Here is a 23,368-nt window from a genome sequence, read left to right on the forward strand (position 1 = left end):
TAGTTACGTTACTTGAATAATTTTTAAATGATAAGGAAATTCCAAGTTTGTAAAGGAAAACAATTTTTTTTCACTGACAAATTTCAACTTTAAAAAATCATAAAAATTAAACAAACTGAAGTATCAAAAAATTGTATGCTACATTATAGATAATTTTGTAAGAAATGATTTATGCTTTGAAGTTAATCGGATGAATAGTCTCGGAGATCTGCTGAGTGCCAGCTGACAAAGTCCTGTCAGATATGACGGTAGACAGTGTTGTATAACTCCGCCATTTTGTATTGTTAGTTAATAACTAATGTATGAAATTCAAGTTAAAATATTGCCTAACATCCTTTAAAAGGATCCCACTATTTTACTCAACAATCACCTGAGAAAAGAAAGGTGGTCTACCCCCTTAAGTAATTTTCGTAGGAAAATATTGTTGGAAAATTTAAAAAGATAATTACAGTGTGTTTTAAAATTAGTGTAAGAACTTTGCATAGATTGTTTGAGACATCATGTTAACACTAGGTTTACGGGAAGCGTCATTTGATTTCGAATGCCTTCTAATCTCGAAATTCTCTATGTGGTATACCTATCTCTATGGATACGCATCAACTTGACGAGATCATAAATTGAGTATTAAATAAAATAAGTTGTTTTTTAAAGAAAATCTGTGGTTTCGTTGTCGCGTGTCCCTAGAAATAGGTATATAAGAAATGTCCGGAAACCTAGTGTTAGTAATACGAGTAAGAAAACTTCTTACAAACGTAGATCCTATTCTCATCGCATTCTTTCTCTCTCGACAAAAAGTTTGAAATCCTTCGTGCGTGAAATCATCAATGATTTCAAACTTTTCCAATGGCATATACATAGTATAATTATAATAATTTAGAACGGTCGTAGATTTCTCCGTGATAAAAAAATACATTTGTTACGAAGTGAAAAAAGTAAGAAAAGTAGATCAAGACAGAAGAATATGAAATATCGTGGATAACATTCGTTGATTTGTTATTGTAAGAACTGCCGTCCAACTCAAAGTGTACATTCTGAACATTTAATGTATTATATCAGGTACCAAAGAAAGAGATTTCTCTTTGTGTGATTTATTTAACTCAATATTTGTTTCCTACAAAAGTAATCACGTGTCTTCTGAATAACATTTTCGACTACCAGATTTTGTGCGATTTGTTTTAAGCACAGGGACTGGAAGGTATACATAATACTAACAAATACAAACGACAATCTGGTAATTTCATTGCATGGTCGAGAGACTTCAACGCGTGGTCGGGAGATTTAAACGCGTGATCGAGAGACTTCGACGCATAGTAAATATAAGTACACATACATATAGCCGGATCTAAACGTAGAGACTTACGGACATTTACTGGTCAATTACAAGAACTATTTAATCCATTTAGGGACAACAGTTTATCCTGTTGAACAATGTTTTGTTGATGTTTCAAAATCATTTTCTAATTATTTTCAGTAAAGATGTGATTCTCGAATAAGAGCTTAAATTTAACTGTAAGCTATCGAGATAGAGAAAATTTGTCATCGAGTTTAGAAAAATTTTCTTAACTGGTACTTCACAGATGGAGACGCAGATAGAGGAACTACATATCGAATTGAAACTAGAATTTAACCATTACTTAATACTTAATAGAAAATGGCAAACGTTTTTCATTTATAGAAGTCTGTGACCTGAAAGAAATTGCACCAACAAGAAATAGGATACCGGGTGGAAAAACAACTTGTATTTCCGTCGACAGTTAATCACGTGACATTTTTCGCAAGAAGCCGCGTATTACATTTATAATATCTGTAACGCAATAACTACTGACGTGAGAGATAACACGCAACCAGTGAACCACATCGTTCAGCTGCTGTTGGAGATACATTCCTTTAGAGACAAAAATCACAAGAGAACGCCGCGAACACTGACTCGCGGATTGGAATGAAACTTTCTGGGTTTATAGAGTGATTCAAGACAAAAATAACAGTATGTTTCACTCGTGCCCGGTCTCCCTTTAAGGGCGTGAGGACTAACCTTAAAATCAAATAGGCACTGCCACTTTTTCGCGTATAATTCTTAAAGTACCGGAGATAGAAAGAAATATTTCAAACAAAAGTTTAATCGTACAAAAAACGTTATAAACTTGAGTTAAAAAAATTAAAAAAAATTTGTTCTTAAAAAGTGTTTTAATTTTTTTTGTAAATTTTGTTAACATAACCCAGACAGCACCGTACATCCTAAGGGCGTTCGTTTCATGTCCAGTTTATATCCGAATGTCCTACGTCCATTTTGGACATCCCTAGAACGTTCGTAAGACTTAAATTTCGGATGTTCGAGAAACGTCCGTCCCAAAAGTCCTACGTATGCTCTCAAGACTTAAATTTGGGATGGTTTCGTTTAGTATTTTTGCCAATGTTGTTCCGTGTAAGGTGATGGAACTGCATGAACAAGGTGTCAGTCTTTAAAGAATCAATAGAGAAGTGTAACGACACTAGTGGTTTTGTGCGAAAACCTCAAGAAGAGAAACCTCAGAGTTTTGCTGTGAAAATAGAAATAAACAATTGTGTTTATTTCTATTGGTACTTGGAGATCATAATCCCTAGACCTATATTTTCATTATAATTCCTTACAAAAAATTTAACCTTTTATTTATTAACAGGAACTAACTAGATTTAATTTCTACTAAGTGCGGAAATCGCATGAAAGTTAATCTTTTATTTGTTAAACACAAACTAACCTAACCTAACTCCTGTCACCTTCCACGGAATGAAACCAAACCGCAATTTTAAACATTTGGAAAACGTTTTTTATACGTCTTTTAAGACATTACCATAGCGTTTTTAAAATCTCTTTAAACGTTCCCAAAACGTACAGAGAATGTTACTTTTATACATTCGGGAAACGGTCTGAGAATGTTGACACAGGATGTCCTCGGGACGTTCCACTTTGTAAATAGGACCTTCCTAGGACATTTAAAGATCTTAACGAGGACCTAACGGGGATATATGGACCTTTTCGGGACATCCTCCGAATGTACAGAACGTCAGGAACGTATGTCCATCGGACGTACATAGGACGTTTTCGTGCTATTTGGGAACTTACCTTTGTTGAACATCCCCAAGATTTCTTTTACCAGAATATGTCTTTCGTCGATTCGGTCGTAATCATGTAAGTTGTACAATTCTGTAAACTGAGAATTTGCATAAATATTTGGAATCTAACGATTACATCCGTCGAAAATGAACGAATATCTGGATAATTTTTAATGCGACAGTGAGTAAATACAAAACACGATTGTGAAACACAGTCCAAAATAAGCTACCGACTCGCGGCGTTTCCTCTGTTAAGGGAAACGCAGCGAACCGGCTCGTGTTTGAAAAGTGCAAGTGAACTTTAGCAGCCGGGAAATAAACAGGCGCGCGCGTATCGGATATAGGCGGTAAAGAAGAAGAAAAAGAAATGAGATCGTACGCCGAGGAACGGGTTTCTATGAAACCTCCCGCGATTAACGCATTCGAGCAGCGTAACCCCGCCTTAATTTACATTCGCGCTCGAATTTCGAATCCCTCGAGGCTTGTCGATTCCATCACGAGCACGCCCACGGAACAACCATTCCAGTTACGAAACCCCGCCACAGATACAATCCTTTTCAACAATATCTCTCGGGCATTGTTAGACCGCCTGAAACATCTTGGTCGTGCTTCGCACGAGATACATACTTCGGTATTCTTCTCCGGTAAAGAAACGAAATTCATAAATAGGGTCGGTGTGTATGATGGTTACGTTATCATTGGATTTTCTGAGAAACACTCGTTCGGAGATCAGTCGAACAACTTGGCAGCAAGATTTGGATATCGTTTGAATTAAATTATTTTCAATTTCTCCCCACAATTTCTGGTTAAGGAGTCTAATGTAGTTGTGAGGAAAAGAAAAGCGATTTTGTGGGAACTTTTCAGGGAAAAGCGTGTGCATTTACTTTGACAAAAGTTGTTGTATTTAATACAGTCACGTTTAAAGAATATACTGTTAAATTTTCGGGCAGAAGTATTAATTTATTTGATAATTCTGCAAGGTTTTCCAGAAAGTCCCTTTGACAAGGTGATATAAATAATAAAAAACTACGAGACTGTAGGAGGCAATTAAAAAAAATATACCAGTGGATTTAGAATGAAATAACCATCACTTTTTGTCATTATGTAAATTTCAATAAATTGTAAAATAAAGTTATAACAAATTGTTTTGTTATAAACAAATTGTATTTTCGACAATCTGTTAGCATCATATTATTGTACATACAAAACCATGAAACTCGCCTATTGAAAATTTTCGTGTATCACCTCTGGTTTCCTAGATAGTAATTCCAGGTCGAAACTTTGGGGGGTCGTTTCACCTCCTAAATATTAAAACGGGCCGATATAAAAAAATACGTATGTCTTATTCTTCGGTCCTCTAAAACATATCTGAAAACCAAAGCAATCGAAGGTAGACACCTGGGATACTCTCCTTATTAGATAAACTCATTGTGAATACAACATAATCAAACGATATTTGTATAACAAAAGTATTTTATTAATAAAAAATTGTAAATTCAACATTTTTTTGTTTACGACTTGAAATATACGGTTTGATCATGATTTGTATAGGGAGTCTACGTGATAACGTGGTATCGTTTTCCATTCGGCCTTAGTGACGTTTACAAGGTCTTCCTAGCAAGAAAATTGTCGATTCATGTATAATAGTGTTGGGCGCAATTTTATTGGAATAATACACAGTGAAGAGCAGCAGTATGTAAGATCGTCATCCTGACCTTTAAACAGTCAATGAAATTAAATAGGTAATTGTTTGCTAAATATCTACTCGTTCAAAAAGTATATTATTTTTTTACAAAAATTGGTACCATTTTTACAAACTCATACCAACGTAAGAATTATCTATTGAGCTTTTACAGGCCAAGAAGAGGTCACAATCTGACGATTACAAACGATTCATAACCAAATATTAAGTTGTTGTACATGAAATGGCCGTTTCATTAACGACACTTGATAGTTTGAATTATACGAATTTTATTAGGCAACGAAAGAGTAAGCGGATCCTATACCTGTTTTTCATTGAAATGCAAGTGTCACAATCCACTTATATTTATTACATAATTATTATACCGAATTTAAGATGATTTTTCCAAGGCACTTTTACCTATCATCTCTTTGCTGAATCTTGTCACCACTCAATAGAATTTCTTAGCAGAACTTTAGTTGCATCTTTAGAAAGTTTGTGTATGAAGTTGGCTCGAATATCCATCTTTTAACCCTTTCGCGCCGAGCGCCGCATATATGCGGCATCCACCCGACGACCTGTGGGTACGGGCGCCGCATGTATGCGGCATCCACGCCACATATATGCGGCATCGAAATGATGTATATACAAGTGCCATCTATAGTCGATGGCAACACTTTTCGTTATCGGCAGAACATTTTCCGTTGATTTTATTGACATATTGGATTAATCACTTCTTAAATCTTAAACTCCGGCGCGAATTTCCGTTCAATGACGGTACTTCGGCGGACGGGGCTGCCGTAGCGAAAGGGTTAATGCAGGCAGGGAAAATGGTGAAATTTCACTGAAATTTATTCTCTAGCTTAATTGACGTTAGTGTTTAAAATAATTGATTTTATTGCAATATTAGATTTGTACCTAGACACGCGTAGTCTATATTGTATAATTTTGCAATGGAGAAAGGAGGTATGTTAACCCTCCGAGTGCTGGACTCGCGGGGCGTCCGAAGGCGGATCATTTCTGACTCACAGCGATAAGTTACTAACACAAAGTCACAGTGACTTGAGCTCGAGACTCTTACCGACACTGTAGAAGTTTTGTCGACCAGAAGAAAGGACAGCGAGTGAAAAAGGAAATAGAGTGAGCCGAAGACGTAAGTCAATACTTCTGCGGCATCTTAGCCCGGCCGTTTTCATACAATGTCACACATTGATCAGTTCCCGAATTATACGACAGCTCCATCACTGTGTACTGCAGTGGTGGGCAAAGTTGGCTCCCGGGAGCTAAAACTTGTCCCCACCACCGTCCACCGTTACCATGGAATGACAGAGACAAGAGTCTGGGGCCCAGACTCTGGGCTTCTTTATTTCTACGAAGGCATACGGTGCGAAAGAAAGGTTGAAAAAGGAAATAGGCGCGTGAGGTGCCCCACGCTGCCCAGCGCTGGTATACTGTATCGCTCTCATGAGACTCACGAGCGCATGGCATCCCAAATAGCACAAAAACGTCTTATGTACACCCACGAGCAAACTCGGCTTCTACTAGAGAAAAAAGTAGCGTAAGGGAAAGACCTCTTACCACTTAGTAAATTTATTTCAAGTACTGAAATAAATGTTAAATTGAATGTTAATTTGACATAAATATCAATAATTCTCGATACCAAATTTTAGGAGGCCCTTCTTCAACGCCACTTTTTTCCCTAGCGGAAGCCGAGTTTGCTCGTCAGGGTACGTCCGATGGACGTACTACGGACGTTCTGTACATTCGGAGGATGTCCCGAAAAGGTCCATATGTCCCCGTTAGATCCTCGTTAAGATCTTTAAATATCCTAGGAAGGTCCTGTTTACAAAGTGGAACGTCCCGAAGACATCCTGTGTCAACATTCTTAGAACGTTTCCCGAATGTGTAAAAGTAACATTCCCTGTACGTTTTTAGAACGTTTAAAGAGATTTTAGAAAACTCTGTGGTAATGTCTTAAAAGACGTATAAGAAATGTTTCCCAAATGTTTAAAATTGCGGTTAGGTTTCATTCTGTGGAAGGAATTTACAAAGTGGAACGTTCTGAGGACGTCCTGTGTCAACATTCTTAGAACGTTTCCCGAATGTATAAAAGTAACATTCCCTGTACGTTTTTAGAACGTTTAAAGAGATTTTAGAAAACTCTGTGATAATGTCTTAAAAGACGTATAAGAAACGTTTCCCAAATGTTTAAAATTGCGGTTAGGTTTCATTCTGTGGAAGGTGACAGGAGTTGGATTAGGTTAGTTTGTGTTTAACAAATAAATGATTAACTTTCCTGCGATTTCCTCACTTAGTGGAAATTAGATCTAGTTAGTTCCTGTTAATAAATAAAAGGTTAAATTTCTTATAAGGAATTATAACGAAAATATAGGTCTGGAGATTATGATCTCCAAGTACATTGTGTTTATTTCTATTTTCACAGCAAAATTCTGATTCTGTGTTGGTTAGTTTTTTCAACTTTCTTGAGGTTTTCGCACAAAACAACTACTGTTGTTACACTCCTCTATTGATTCTTTGAAGACTGACACCTTGTTCATGGGGTTCCATCACCTTGCACGGAATGACATTGGCAAAAATACTAAACATAACCATAAAAAATTTAAGTCTTGAGAACATTCGTAGGACTTTTGGGACGGACATTTCTAGAACATCCGAAATTTAAGTCTTACGAACTCCTAGAGATGTCCAAAATAGGCGTGGGACATTCGGATATAAACTGGACATGAAACGAACGTCCCTAGGATGTACGGTGCTATCTGGGCGGTCGCCTACACACGGGCTAATCGACCGTAACATCGACAGTAACCAATGACAAAGAGAACAAAACCAATAAACCATGAAAGACAGGTGAGAATAATACTTCCTCCCTCGATAAGAAAGTTTCAGCTTCCACGTTACATGCGCAGACATGAAAGTGGGAAGCCTACTTTTTCTAATCGAAAGCTAGGAAAAGCCGGGCAACGACGTGATTATGTTCACCGTAATAGGCTCAAGATTGTCGTAAGTCATGGGTACTCTACCGTTTCCTCGTAATTAATTATCACCTGCACTCGACTCGATTTCGTTATCAGTAGTTTATTCACGCAGCAACACACGAGGAACCAGAGTCGATTGAAATAAGTGAATCAGCGCGAAAATTCAAGGCTTTCCTTCGGGCTCAAGTTTTCCATGGAGATAGGATAGAAGAACGAAATACACAATGTATTCAAAAAGTTCCCGGACTTATGTTTGCTACCAAAAAGATTTATAGGTAGACATCATTTTATTGTTTAATGTTCTACATAGTTTCCTCCTCTGTTGATACACTCTTGATGACGTTCATACAGTCACCGGAAACATCTGGAAAAGTCTTCGACTGAAATACCCTTTAACGTCGTTGTCACTTTCCGTTTGATTGCTTCCTCATCCTCAAAACAAGTTCTTTTAATGGCTAGTTTCAATTTTGGAAATAGGAAATAAGCCAAAAATGAAGACACAGTTAGCAATGTGTGAGACGGAGCGTTATCGTGTAACAGAAACCATTGACCGGACTGGTGTTTTGTTTCCAAGTTCGTCATGAAGGATAGCATGAACACTTCCAATACTTATTTTCAATTCCTCTGACAACATTTCAATGGTCATACGGCGATCTTTCATGAGAAGCTGACGAACTCGTACGACGGAGACAATCACTTCCATATGCATTTTGCATCATTTGGTATGTCTCTGTAGGACTTTCTCCACTTAAAAAACAAAACCGTATCGCAGCTCTTTGCTCCATCACAAAAATTATTGTAACGAAACAAAACTGACAAATTTTGAATGTGCTCTGCAAACAAACGACTAAATCTTTTAAGGTTAAACGAAGCTTGATAAAGAAAAGAAGATCTATAGTCAATAGATTTAGCCTTAAAACACAGATGTCGCCACCAGAAGCTATCATGTAATAAAAGTCCGGGAACTTTTTGAATACACTGTGTAGACTGTTTGCGGAACAAACAGACATTACAAAACACGGAGAAATAATGCTGGAAAGCGTCTTCGCTTTCTTTCTGAAACTGCTCCAGACAGTTTCTCACGGGACGCGCTAGTTCAGTCTTCGAAGTGGCAATCGCGTGCTCAGTAGTCCGTAGGACGCAGATGTTTATGTAAATTTAAATACTTATTAAATAATGTACAATATGTACAATAGTTGTAACTGAACAGAGATTCATTTTGTGTATTAAACATTTTATCATGTTAAACATGTAATGGGAAGTTTATGAAAGTGTACAAAAATCTTGTGATTAATGCAATTAATGTATTAAGAAAGTCTAAAAGTTTCGATTGGTTTTGCTCTGTTTAATAATAATTCGATGAAATGCATAATAATTCTTTTTTAGCATAGGTATGCATTTTCAATGGAAAGTTTCATTCGAATACCTAAACAAATTTTTTGATTATTATGGTTGCGGAATTTATATAATTAAATTATAGAAATAAATTTACAGTTTACCACAGAATGGGATTGAACCACAAATGGTTTCTACGGCATTTGTAATGTTTATTCCTTTCTTCATTTAATTCCTTGTTAGGTGCTCAATTTCAATTTTATTTTAAACAATAAACACAAACGCGTCAATACTAAACAAGAACTCACTGTGTTACATTGACATCGGCACCTAATATATTAACATATACAGTAGACTCCCACCTAACCAGTCCCTTTGGTGACCGAACCTGTGGTCGGTCAAACGACAGGCCGATTAATCCGACATGTATCACTTATCATTTCTAGGTAACTAGTGAAAAAAAAATTAACGAAGAAGTACATCTATAACGTTTATTATATATTTACACGTACAGACATATAAACAATGCTTATTAAATATTATTTTTTACAAAAAATATCGGTAATCTTTTTCTGCTTCTTTGAGTTAACTTTGTTTACTAACTATTTTTTATATCTATGTATGTATTTCATGTCAACAAAAACATGACCGGTCATAGCAGGGCCGGATAATCGAGAGTTTACTGTAATTGTTTATCGTTTGCATAAAACCGTGGCGGTCACATCATTTGCAGAATATCCATTAAAACTTTTGTACCGACTACATATATACAGTATCCCACCTATGAGGGAACACCTAAATATCTTCTTTATTTTTAATGATATCAGAAATGTTTCAAACACAGTTTGAATGGTTTCAGAAGGGGGGTGCCGTACATACATGGAATACTTTTTTCAAATTTTTTAGGTCGCTAATCCTTTTTTTTCAGACAGCGTGTAGTTTTTTTATAGCATCATGTAGCATGTGTTAAAATGCATTCAAATATGTCTGTAACTTTTGACCCTGAGGTGAACTTGAACATAATATAATACAATCTTTAAAATGTTTACGGATTCTTTAAAATGAATAGAAACATCTCATTCAGAAAAAATGAATAGTTTCTTTCTCTTTTAAAGGTACAGCCGAGTCCTGGGACAAATTTTCACGTTTAATACCAACGAATTCGGTGTACGAGCAACAGGAGAAGAATGCCGCCTCCGCTAGTAACGCGGCCGAACCGTTTTTACGCTCTCTGGACGAGAACAATGTCATGGAGATGTCGAAAACCAACGAGAAAAATGATGGACACGAAGACGTAGGGAACGAAGAAGCGTACGAGGACGAATACGAGACTGAATCAGATCCAATAGAGGAATCTGAAGAACCGAAACTCTCTAAAATAACCAATGATGCGACGAGACATGAACAGTCATCGCCTGCTCCATCCTCCAAGGTGGAGGACGCGTCTAGGGATGAAGATTATGTTGAGGATCCCTCGACGAGTCAATACGACGCCTATTATTATTATGACGATTACGAAAGCAATAATCGATCGCGATACGTGGCTGTAGGTAAGATCGATAAAGCTTAATCTTATTTTAGATACAAGGTCTGATCAAAAACTTCGAGGACTTTATGTACAAATCACTTATTCTCAAGGAGAAACACCGCTGTGGCGGCCGGTAAAATGTTTTCAGGAATAGCTTGTAGTTTTCAAATAAAATTTGCATTACGTACATAGTTTTAGTATTATGTATGTCTTGGGAGATTTAAAAAAAAATTGCAAAAATTTTAATATACGATTGAACTTTCCCAGATAGCACCGCACATCCTAAGGACGTCCATTTCAGGTCCAATTTATATCCGAATGTCCTACGTCCATTTTGGACATTCCTAGAACGTTTGTAAGACTATAAATTTCGGATGTTCTATAAACGTCCGTTCCAAAAGTCCTACGGATGTTCTTAAGATTTAAATTTCGGATGTTCTAGAAACGTCCGTCCCAAAAGTCTTACGGATGTTCTCAAGACTTAAATTTGGATGGTTTCGTTTAGTACTTTTGCCAATACCACTCCGTGCAAGGTGATGGAACTTCATGAACAAGGTGTCAGTCTTTAAAGAATCAATAGAGAAATGTAACGACACTAGTGGTTTTGTGCGAAAACCTCAAGAAAGTTAAAAAAACTAACCAACACAGAATCAGAGTTTTGCTGTGAAAATAGAAATAAACAATTGTGTTTATTTCTATTGTTACTTGGAGATCATAATCCCTAGACCTATATTTTCCTTATAATTCCTTACAAAAAATTTAACCTTTTATTTATTAACAGGAACTAACTAGATTTAATTTCTACTAAGTGCGGAAATCGCATGAAAGTTAATCTTTTATTTGTTAAACACAAACTAACCTAACCTAACTCCTGTCACCTTCCACGGAATGAAACCTAACCGCAATTTTAAACATTTGGAAAACGTTTTTTATACGTCTTTTAAGACATTACCATAGCGTTTTTAAAATCTCTTTAAACGTTCCCAAAACGTACAGAGAATGTTACTTTTATACATTCGGGAAACGGTCTGAGAATGTTGACACAGGATGTCCTCGGGACGTTCCACTTTGTAAATAGGACCTTCCTAGGACATTTAAAGATCTTAACGAGGACCTAACGGGGATATATGGACCTTTTTGCGGGACGTCCTCCGAATGTACAGAACGTCCGGAACGTGCGTCCATCGGAGGACGTACACAGAACGTTTTTGTGCTATTTGGATTTAGACACCTCACAAAAAAACATAGCTCGCTGACGGGATGTGTAACTTCGGGACAACAGCTCCGAAATGAAATGTGAAAAAGTTTTTATAAACTACATCAAATTGGTTTCCGTTACACGTACGGAACATATTTAGAAAATAAAAGTTCGAAAATTCACAAAAGAAATAGACAGTTTTTCGAGCGTATTTTAAAAGATGTACTTTCGATCACAAAATCCGTAAAGGCAACTGATGGTAATCTTGTTTTACGAATCCTGTCAAAATGTCAAGTCAATTGAATAAAAATCGACAGAGTTATCGCAGCTGCCAGATAGAAAAATTTAGTTTGGAGAAAAAGGCGTTTAAAGTTTGATTTCGAATTAACTGTGTAACCAACATGCATTGTATCTTCGTAACTTAAAAAAAATTGATTTCTTTAAGTTTCTCAGTGGTGTTCCCCCTTAATATTGATAATAATTACATAGGATCACACCTTCAAAATAATCTCCTCCTGCCCTCATGCGTGTACCTTTGAAATCTCTTTCTCCAGTTTTCGAAAACGGTGCGGCAAGTAGACGTCCTAACTCCTCCTATGATTTCTTTATTGTTGTTTCTCGCGTAGCGAAACGTTGTCATTTTACCACCCGTTTAAGACAAGGGAAGAAAAATACAATTTCTTAAAATTAATCGTAACTGGGGACGAAAGTTAGATTCATATTTACGATGCTTTTGTATCCACATTGCAATCACAGTCCCATGCTTCGCCCCCACCCCCAAATTACGATTAATTTTATGATTATTTTAAAAGGACGACATTTTGCCAAACGAAAGACAATAATTATGGAATCGTAGGAGGAGCTGAACTTGATTTCAGCATCCGCTTAGCGCGCAACATTCGAAAACTGCGGCAGAAGGAGATTACTTTGAAGGTGATCCTATGTAATTATTGTTAAAATTGTTTATTTTGATCAGACCTTGAATATCAATCGAGAACTCTAACCTCACTTAACATCGAAGTCACACACTCGTATACATACTCGGCGTCACAATAATCTGGGGTAATTCTGATAGGCGAAACCTCTACTTCGATTTCCATGAGTTGACTTTCCTCTGGTTTGATTCTAGGCAACAAGACGGGAGATTCAAAATGGATTATTTTGTCCGAAAATTTTACAAAATCAAACGACTCTATGGAGTTGACAAATTTTTCTCATTACACTCTTAACATAATAAAGTATGCAAGCACCACGAATGAATAAATAATCATATGACATAAAATAGTCTTTCTACAAATAATAACTTTCTAGAAATTACACACGGACACGTGGACTGATCTGACAGTTAAGTTATACTGCACGATGGTAGTGAAACCCCAATGACAACGATCAAGATCAGAATTAAGAAACCGCTAAAATCGATTGCCCGGTACGATAAACACGAAATCGTCATTCAGCAACGTGAACCACATTTAACAATTTTTCTTATGATGTAACGGCGACCATGTCATATATTATAATTATGATCTTTCTAAAGCTATTACCGCGGTTATATAAGGTTCGTTTCATCAGCCGTGCGTCGAGTAAGCGTCGTGCGTGGTGAAAGACCATTTCAATCGTGTATGTACCAACATAGGTACACCTCAGCCACGATTGTCATAAAAACATTTCATGAAAGGCGAACAAAAATTTTACAGCGAACGCCGATAACCTCGATTATCCGGACGGAGAAGAAGAAGAAGAGAAGGAAGAAGCAGAAATCGAAGAAAACGAGAGGAAACAAGATGGCGACGAGGAAGCGACGAGAAGGACACAGCGAACGAATCACGACTCCTCGGAAAAAGATGAAGAATACGAAGAGGAATCGTTTCACACGCGGAACGGGAACAATTCCTCGTCTGATCTCACCAAGGAAAAAGATCCGGACACGCGGATCGCAACAACGAACTCCGATGATGGTACGTCGATGGAGGGCAGCGACAAAACCTTCACGTTCCTAGGACCACCCAGCGCGGATGATGCAAACTCCTCCTCGGCGGACAGTTCGATTTTGATCGGCGAAGCGGTGGTGTCCGTGGTGACGACAAAAAGCGTGGTAAACGGCACGATATCCGTTCCAACGACCTCGTCGCCGACCGCCACGGAACAAGTCGCCCCGCCGCCATCTTCTGTCGCCGTGGTGACGACGGAACAACCGGTGACGATGATCACCACGGAGGACACGTCCAGGATACTGGCGTCCGTCCAAACCAGCCGCAGCATATCCGGCGCACGGTTTCTCCCATTCCCGGTGATAGATCGCGTAGAGCCGATCAATCCTAACGGCGAGAAGAAGACTTCGCCGCCCCCGGAATCCACAGAGAGCATCATCGACAAGCTGGATCGTGTCCAATCGGAGCTGTCCAGCGGCTTCCTAGCCGGTGGCTTCAGAACGGCTGGTAACTCTCTGCAATTGGACGTTTTGAACGACAGAGATAGAAACAACAGAAGAAGGTTCACCACCACCGCCAGGACTCCCGTCATCAGCAAATTCGTGCCACGACGGTACAACGATAAGAGAACGGACCATGGAAACGCCACACCGAAACCGCGCACAGGAACCACGCTGGATAGCCTGGAAGGACTTTTACCGCGTGATTACGTCGCGAGGGTTCCTGGTGGCACCGTTGCACCCTCGAAGATTGCTTTCAGGTTTGTTGTAATTGTTCTCCGTCGTTTTTCATAATGGAATCCTTGTGTAATCAACTCTTGACAAGAACATTGCTCGTGGTAGAAACTGATATTTGATCACAGACTAGTATAATAAATATTAGGAAAAGATAGCATGCGCCGGGTCACCATTCTGCTTTCGTCTGACTTCTTATTTCTTTTTTCTCGTTATAATTCTAATAATGTAAAATATTGTAAAAAATCAATTGGTTGGTCCGTTTAGGTGGCCTGCCAAGAGTACCACGACGCTGGAAGCAACAACATCTCAATTGACTACAACTCCTATCACTCCTACTATTACCACTTCTATTCCGACTACGAAAAAATCGAAGACGGGCTTGGTAGTACAGGATATCAGTGCCTTCTTGCCACCTGGCTACAAATTGAAAAAAGAAGATTCAACTGTTACGGAGAGCTCTGTATTAAGTGATATTCTTGCAAAATCTAAAGTTGATATTTCATCGCTGTTGCCGCCAGATTATAACAACAAGAAGCACGAAGGTAGCTCAACTATGAAAAGTCAGGTGACTACGTCGATGGCGACAGCGAAAAGCGTGGAGGTTTCGTCGGAAAAGTCGCCACCGGGAAAAACAATACAGGATTTATTCGCGAAATCGGTGTTTAACATTTCATCTTTACTGCCGCGCGATTACGAAGAAAAACGACCGAATCTAACATCAGAGATAAAAGCCGTTGAACTGCATCCTGAGAACACTACAGAATCTTCTACAACAATGGAATCTGTTTCTTCCACGACCGCAAAATCTGGTGGTTTGAAGATTGTGTTCCCCAGCAGACCAGGGGGACGAAAACCTATTCATAAAATTACTACGCCGCAACCGCCTCGCGGTGATGGATCAGGCACAGTTACGCCAAAAATACAAAGAGGTTGGCCAACCAGGTGATTCTTTTAAATGTATTCCGAAAACTCAAAGTTAAATAGTAACATCCGGTTTTTAATTCGAAATATAACAAGTAAATGCATTCAAATGCAAATTCTGACAGCCAAGTTTTAATTTTAACGATTAAATTCAAACATTTTTAGGGATTAACCGTAGACTCGACTTTCAACGGTTACATTCAAATTCGAATACAAACGGACCGTTTCAAACTTAGATCCCGACCGTTAGATTTATATTCAAATTAAAACCGGCCACTACAATTTCAACGAACTTGAATTCCAACGAATCAATACAAATTTACACTTAACTTATTATTTAAATTTAATGTTTAGATAATAATTCAAATTTTAGTTCAAGCATGTACACACATAAATATATGTATACTATAAAAATTTTAATTCGGACACAAACAATTTATATTAAAATTAAAATTGTAGAGCTACTACAGAATTTACTGGCTGGCCTACCCCGTCCACAACACCAATTTCGATAGAAAAGTTGCTAGAAGCTGCTCGAACTGCAACCATAGCATCCCTAAACGCGTCGCTTATACCAATAACTGAAATGACATCGAGCACTTCAACCACGACTACAACAACGACTACGCCTAGGCCAACCACTCCAGGAACTTGTGAACAAGATTGCGAAGTCGCTGGTACAATAAAGATAATTGGTAACGCAACCTGGGTACCGGAATTGCTCGATCGAAATACTCAAGAATGGCAGAATTTAGCCAACGAAATTGAACAACAGGTACGTAATCACGGAAATTTGTTTTTTTAATAGTAGAATACAATCTACCTTTCAGAATTTTACAAAACTTTAACTGCGCCACTTTTTTTGTAGATGAATTTCATATTTTTCAAATCGTCCGTTTTGACAAAATGGTACAAGAGAGTACGGATTGACTCGTTCAGGTAGTAGTTTGGACTATTTACCTTTCTATCACAGAATTATTACAAAAAGAACTGGTTCCATCAAGTAATGTATTAAACGATTTCAGCGAAGGAAGTATATTAGTAGACTATTTCGTCGAACTAGCAAACTTGGAGCAGAAAATCAACACGCAAGAGTTGAAAGTAATTTTCCATGATTCGTTACGGACGTACAACGCAAACAGATGGAATGATACAAAGGCCAAAGACGCGATAAAATTAGGATCATTTATAATTGACCCAAAGTATACGGATTTTGTGGGTATGTTACTTTATTGTCAGATGTTTATTTTACAAAATGCATGTGTCGATGATCAACATAAAAATAATTTTTTTTTAGTAATACCTAAAGCAACTACTCCTCAGTACATTGAAAAAGATGACAGATTGTTCCCACAATGGGCTATTGCTGTAATTGTTATCGGTGTTGGTGGATTACTCTTTATTATTATATTTGGGGTCTCTGTCGTAAGTATATCATTATCACAAGAAAAATGTTTAATGCACATAGGTCATTACATAAATTAATTATAATAAATTATGTTTAATCTGATTAATTTTCAGCTTTTAAATCGTCACAATGCTTCAAAACTAAAACCATCTGTATCCGCGATTTATGAAGAGGAAGTAGCAAAAAATATATCCACTCATAACAGATCCAGTGACTATTCAAAACCGGTACATACAATATGGACCGACCCAGATGTTTCTTGGAATGATAAATCTTTTGAATCGACTTCTAATAAGGTGAAACTCCAAAATATATTTAATATAATGAAATATTTTCAAAAGAAATCTTGAATGGTTTAATAAATTTTTAATACTAAAGGCAATGTAGAATAAATTATTGATATTTCATAGTGGTACATTCTATTATGTATATGTTTACAGAATTTTATATTCTTTATGGGATATATTGTCCAATTAATAGTAAGCGTCTATAAATGCATAAGTATATCATATACTTCTTATTTAATTTAAAGGTACTCGTCGAAAAACCGTTTCAAGACCACAAAAAATATAATATGTATGATAGCTGGCGATCGGAATGGAACGGTTACTATTATAATGGGTCTCACACCAGCAGCAAATACGGCGGCTACGACAGTACGACAAATTTATCGAGTCGTCATCATCCTGATTATGACACGAATTTTTGAAGTTGATGGTAATAAAATAAAATTTCTATCAACTCTATTTTCATTTAATTTATTCAGTGCCTTAAATAAGTATGTCATCAAATACTACCACGCTGATGTGTATAAATTGCTTTTAAACAATGAAAAATGTTACATTATAAAACAATTACATTTTATATTATATCAGGATATACTAGATTATTGTATAGTATTCTGTATAGTTGTTATATATAATATTGAACAAGCATTTTCTTGTATTTTACACTTGAGAATTGTTATAAAATAATTTGATCATTCTTATTACTGATTACATAAATTTTATTGTTTATTCTAGTCAAAAAAATAACTGATCACGGTGTAAAATTAGTATTTAAAAGTACTTAAATGTTTCTGTAACATAAACATGTTCATTCTAATTTCAATTAGGAGGGTTATTATAATTTTTAAAAAAGAAAAAATTTGTTGTGCTCATTTGTCTCCTTTTCTGTTTTATTCACTTTCAAAGTAATTAAATAAAAATATAGAGTTCGGTAACAAGATGTTGAATATATATACATATATATATATATATATATGTATATATATTACATACGTCTTGTTTGGCACATACAAAAACTAAAAAGATTCTACAGGATCAAAATAATTTACTTGGTAAGGATAATAATTCCATAATTGGAGAAATTTTTGTTTCCTCTTTAGGAGTTACATGACGTTTTAGAATGCTCAACAATTTTTGGTACAGGAAGGAATGTCTGTAAAAAACATAAATACAATTAAAATTTGTAAATTATAATTACTATACATATAAATATTTTAAATAAATTATTACCTGCTAGCTGGTTTACATATGGATAAATGATCTTGAGCAATTTCATAAAATTCACCGACACCAGGATCTAAAGTAAATATAAATACTTTTAATTATTAATGTAATTACGATATTATAAAAAACTCTCTTTGAATTCATACCAGCTGAATTAGAAGTAACGAACTGAAATGGAACCTTCAACGCAGTCACAAGTGTTGATTTAGTTTCACTAAAACTAACAATTTCTATGGGAAATTCCTTCAACATGTCTAAAAATTCTTCGTGCAATTGTAACAAATGTGGTGATTCTAAACAAAATAGCATTCCATAAAATTTTCTGGAACAAGCTTAAAACTGTAGTATAACAATTTTGTATACCTTCGCGAAGTTCCTGTACTTCCACCGATGGCCACACCAGCATTTGTGTTGTTTGTGTTAAAACTGCTACTCGAGAACCTCGATGGGGTGTACTATAAAATATTATGCCGCGAGTATTTTTACATATATTATTTTTATCGCCATTTTTCCATTCTGTATGGAGGAAGTAACGACAGAAAAAAATGAATTACTATGGAAGTAAAGAGACACAAAGAACGATAACAATTAACATTCGAAGACAATGAAATTAACCAACCATCAACAAGCATCTTTTTTACTAGTAAACCACCCATTGAGTGACATACCCATATTGTTTGTCGTGTTCCAATACCTGCAGTTACTAGTTTCCCAATATATTCTTCACTTCTTTCTCTCAATGTGGCTCTAAACGATGTAGTCACGAATTATTAATCATTTTAACGATAACGTAGCTCTGTTACACAATGATACCATATTAACTCTTACTTCATGCCTTCTATCGGACACAAAGGAGTCCACATTGACAAATTCGAATCGTAATTCACTCCAATAACTCTAATGTATGGAACATCTTCAGGTAACCAATCTTTTGGCCAACACTGTGTCCTATACCTTCTATCACGTTCACTTTTTTTTACACAATGATCGTCCCTAAAACATCGAATTTTTCAGTAGATATCTAGCATTTTTTTAAGATAAATGAACATTATTATTAAGAAAACTCTACCCGCTACAGGAATATGGTCCACACGCTTTCTCATTAGTATTTTGAGGAAAGTCATCTAAAACCACTTCAAAATCTTGCCCTAATCTAGCCCATTCACGCTTTCTCAAATCATATGCTAAATCTCTTAAAAACTCTTGAGATTGTTCACCTATCATGGTTGAAAGATTATCAGTCCCATGATCCACCATGTAAGGATCTATAATAAATGTCATTATTTGAATTACTTTTGAACCTAACTAAAGTGTTAATAAATGTTATCACTACTAGTACCACAATATTAATGTATGTTAATAGATACACATGTCACTATTCACTCTAAAAAAACACTACAAATCAGTTGTTAAATGAATTTACATAATGAAGAATACATTTTTTTATTAATTCTAATACTAACAAACCTACAACACCATGTGTGGGTATTTCTTCATCTCTTTGCCTCCAAGTTACAAACACACCACCAAGAAGTCCGTGGAGAAAAACAACATCTAACTTTGTATTCGTTCTAGTCTTATATAAAGGGTGAAGAAGATAAACGCGTCTTGGATATTTAACACATTCGTTTTCGTCATCTAAATTTGCTAATGCGCGACTTGCTGGTACTGATAATCTTATATCAAAATTATGAGACCATTCTACTAATGCACCAACCCATCCTTGCAAAGAAAAATTATATTAAAATAATAAGTAATATTTTATGGGTAACACAATTAAAATTTATTTACCTGCTTGAAAAATTTGTTCCAAATATTCTGAATGAAGAGAAATATTGGAAATTATCTTTGCAAGTAATATGCAGATATTAATATTATCATTAAAAATTTTTTTTATCATCATCAATACTTGAAGTCCTCCTGCTTCAACAATATCTGAAAGTAAAAACTAATGTATAAAGTATAAGATACCTACAGCACTGATGGGGTATAAGAATAGACCTTCCATCTTATGGGAGTTGGTGGCCCACCTAAGCTGTAGTGCCAACACCTTAAAAAGCCTGTGATTTTAGTGACCTAACACGTAAATCTATGGTGGGTAGTGACACTAAAATGGAAATGGGGTAACGTAATCCCAGAAAAGTGGGCTCCAATATTACATTGGATGAAATGTCTAGTCATATACCTAATCTGTGCCTAAAGTAAGTTTTGCATTTCATTATTTTACCTTTACTATACTGTTCAAGACAAGAATGATGACATAATGCTTGAACACAACTCTGCAATAATTCCTGATCCCATATTACAGCTGGAGAAGCAGCTAATCCTATGCTTGATAAATCGTGATCGAATACCAAACCATCCTGTTCGTTTCATACTTTGCAGATAATTAAAGTGCGCAGAAAACAGTTTGTACATTACAGCTCTCAAATTTTTATACAACATATACTTACACGTTGTGAATCTCTGAATTTATTATTCAAAAACTGAATGAGACATGGATGTGTATTTTTAGATAACGTATTTAAATGAAGGAGCAAACAATGTGCTTTTTCTATTACATCCTGAAAAAATATAATTCGTTGTTACATTTTTTTATAAAGAAAATTCAGTAACAAATGATTTTGGTACATACGTATAATTTATGCTGTGCATGATAGTATGGTGGCTTTAAAAAAAACTTTGTATCAACGTTTGGCATTCTTGCTAGAGACACTGCAATTTTAGCATCCAACATCTGTGCAATATGTTGATAATGCCAATCTATAAATTTTTATTTTAAACTTAGTCTCTGTTTAAGTGAAATTATGTTATATAATAAACAGAAAAATACCTTTCAAATATTTTAAGGAATTTAATGTGTGCATGGCCTTTAATCGTTCTGTTTTATCTCCATTCTGTGCCATATGTAATAATTTGTATGCTACATTACGATTTAGCGATTTCCACCATTTCATTATGACATGACTGAAAGAAAATGATTGTTCTGGTACAAATGTTTGCAAGTTTTCAGTCTTTCGAAACATAAACACATCTAAAATTATAATGTAAAGAAATACATTTGTTGTACATGATTTTATTGAACTATTTAAATATAATGAATGCATAAAGTATCACAGTATTTCATAAATACCTTTATATCGAGGATCGTCAATATAAATATATTGTGCGTGTGCTTGTTCTAAGTTTAAAGCATTAGTGGGTACTGTAGATCTTAAAATCTGTGACATTTGTCGTAATTGGCACAGAAACCAGCAACTCCTTTACAAAAGATGTCATTGTTACAATTGCATAACAAATTTTTAAAGTTATCTTATTAAAAGATGTATATATTAAAAACTAACCCCATCACAACAATACAAATTCCTGTTGATTTTAAATAGTATACATATTTTTTGTAAGTTTGTCTCCCCATCGTGCTAAAAAAATGATTCTATTCTGCCCAATTCTGCCATAAAAGCAAAGTACATACACATAAGTACATAGTATTCGTTTCGTCAGAACATTTGAATGTATACATAAACAGGTATGCCAAATTAAACGTATTTGTTACCTGCACTTGCGTTTTCGATAGCAATTAATACGCATCGAATGCATCGAAAGCCATTATTGTATTATTCTCAGCCTTTACACTGATGCAATGATCAGTGATCTGACTGAGTGATGTGATCCCAGAATCGTGGGATTTTCGCGCGAGCGCATACCCTCTCCATGCCTCCCGTGGTTATTCTACACAAGCATATGTAGCCTGTCCGTGTGAGCTCTGCCCCTACTACGTCCTACTCGGAGACTCACCAACACAAGCGTTTTCTACCTCTGCCGTGTGCGCTCTGCTTCGGGTGTTCTCGGCAAAAGTCTACGTCACGCGTTTACGACGCGACGGCCAAGTGTCCCAAGCCAGGTCAAAAATCCCAAATCCCAAGCAACCTAAAGTTACGTCCTAAACGCGGAGAGCTGCATGATTTCTCTCACGCGCTCGTGATGAAGACCCAGTCCGAAACCCCGTCCGAAACCCCGTTCTTATCCCGATGCGACGGTTTTACTTTTTATTTTTAATTATTGTATAATTTCATTTTGTAATATGTCAGTAAAATAAAAACTTCGAAGATATTGATTTAAGAAGCATTTTAAAAAAATGGGAGATGAATTTATTCCTCTTCAATATTTAAATTTTATATTAAACAAATACATATTCTCTTACATATACACAAATTATTCGTACAATTAGATGTTACCTTCATTCTAATTATTACAGTACCTACATATGAAAACATTGGAAGAAAAATCCATTACATTAATATGTTACGTATAGTAAAATGAAAGCTTGGAAGATATTAATTTGAGAAGCATTTTCAAAATTAGATTTTTTTCTTAAGCTGGTCCACGCATATGCATTTTTTTAGATTTGATGTCGGTGAGCATGGATAGTATGCATGGAAATTCAACACATCGTCTTTTCTTTTTGTCCTCTAAATAATGTCACAAGTGTTCCGTCCTCAATATGGACTTTCTTTATTCACGGTGTATTAACTTTTTGGGCGGCTAAAATGCTTCTTTCAAAATCTGGGAAATTCCTAACAACCCCTTTTGAAATAATCGGATAATAATGTATTCGGCGCGCGTATAATTGCACCTAATTCAAAGACCCTTTACGTTAAAATAGTTTCTAGGAATTCAATACCGTCCTACTTTTCGGTAATAAAGCATTTCCAAATTACGTGTTACATTGAGCCACCGTGCAGTCTCGTTATTGTCTCCATTTACGATTCCTAGCATATAACCCATAGACATGTATGTATAGACGGAGCATGAACTGAGCGGGGGAGTAAGATTCGCGGTAAGGGGGTGGTTAGTTATACATCGGGTAACTTCGTTCCTTTTCGGTGCTATTCGGGTATACAATCACGTGACATACATGTATGCTATGAGAAATGAAAAGAATATACTTATTATACGTTAAAAATTCCGTATGTTATGTAGTTTGTATAGATATATGTATTTAACAAAATTAATAAAAGAGTATAAGCCATTA

At 36.0% G+C, this 23,368-nt stretch overlaps 2 protein-coding genes across 2 annotated transcripts in view; one reads left to right on the plus strand and one right to left on the minus strand.

The window, feature by feature from the left end:
* Positions 1–17,534, plus strand: part of LOC107192137 (mucin-5AC) — a 40,278-nt gene extending 22,744 nt beyond the window's left edge. Inside the window, exons 2-10 of the mRNA XM_015581334.1 lie at positions 10,218–10,652; positions 13,526–14,519; positions 14,761–15,438; positions 15,877–16,192; positions 16,286–16,356; positions 16,443–16,636; positions 16,715–16,842; positions 16,939–17,121; positions 17,358–17,534. Coding sequence (XP_015436820.1) covers positions 10,218–10,652; positions 13,526–14,519; positions 14,761–15,438; positions 15,877–16,192; positions 16,286–16,356; positions 16,443–16,636; positions 16,715–16,842; positions 16,939–17,121; positions 17,358–17,534 — 3,176 coding nt within the window. The remainder of the gene's footprint in view (positions 1–10,217; positions 10,653–13,525; positions 14,520–14,760; positions 15,439–15,876; positions 16,193–16,285; positions 16,357–16,442; positions 16,637–16,714; positions 16,843–16,938; positions 17,122–17,357) is intronic.
* Positions 17,535–18,120: 586 nt separating this feature from the next.
* On the minus strand, positions 18,121–22,013 carry LOC107192140 (protein SERAC1-like). The gene is made up of 16 exons (XM_015581338.1): positions 21,890–22,013; positions 21,681–21,784; positions 21,470–21,597; positions 21,170–21,370; positions 20,972–21,099; positions 20,790–20,900; positions 20,564–20,699; positions 20,128–20,271; positions 19,804–20,058; positions 19,406–19,601; positions 19,165–19,329; positions 18,956–19,083; positions 18,700–18,852; positions 18,483–18,629; positions 18,343–18,409; positions 18,121–18,265 (listed from the first exon to the last, which is right to left on the minus strand). Exons 2-16 carry the CDS (start codon positions 21,749–21,751, stop codon positions 18,148–18,150), a joined length of 2,148 nt encoding a protein of 715 aa, XP_015436824.1. The 5' UTR covers positions 21,752–21,784; positions 21,890–22,013; the 3' UTR covers positions 18,121–18,147.
* Between the last annotated feature and the right edge of the window lie 1,355 nt (positions 22,014–23,368).

This window comes from Dufourea novaeangliae, unplaced genomic scaffold (assembly GCF_001272555.1).
Source record: "Dufourea novaeangliae isolate 0120121106 unplaced genomic scaffold, ASM127255v1 scaffold303, whole genome shotgun sequence".
In the NCBI taxonomy this organism is placed as follows: Eukaryota; Metazoa; Arthropoda; class Insecta; order Hymenoptera; family Halictidae; genus Dufourea; species Dufourea novaeangliae.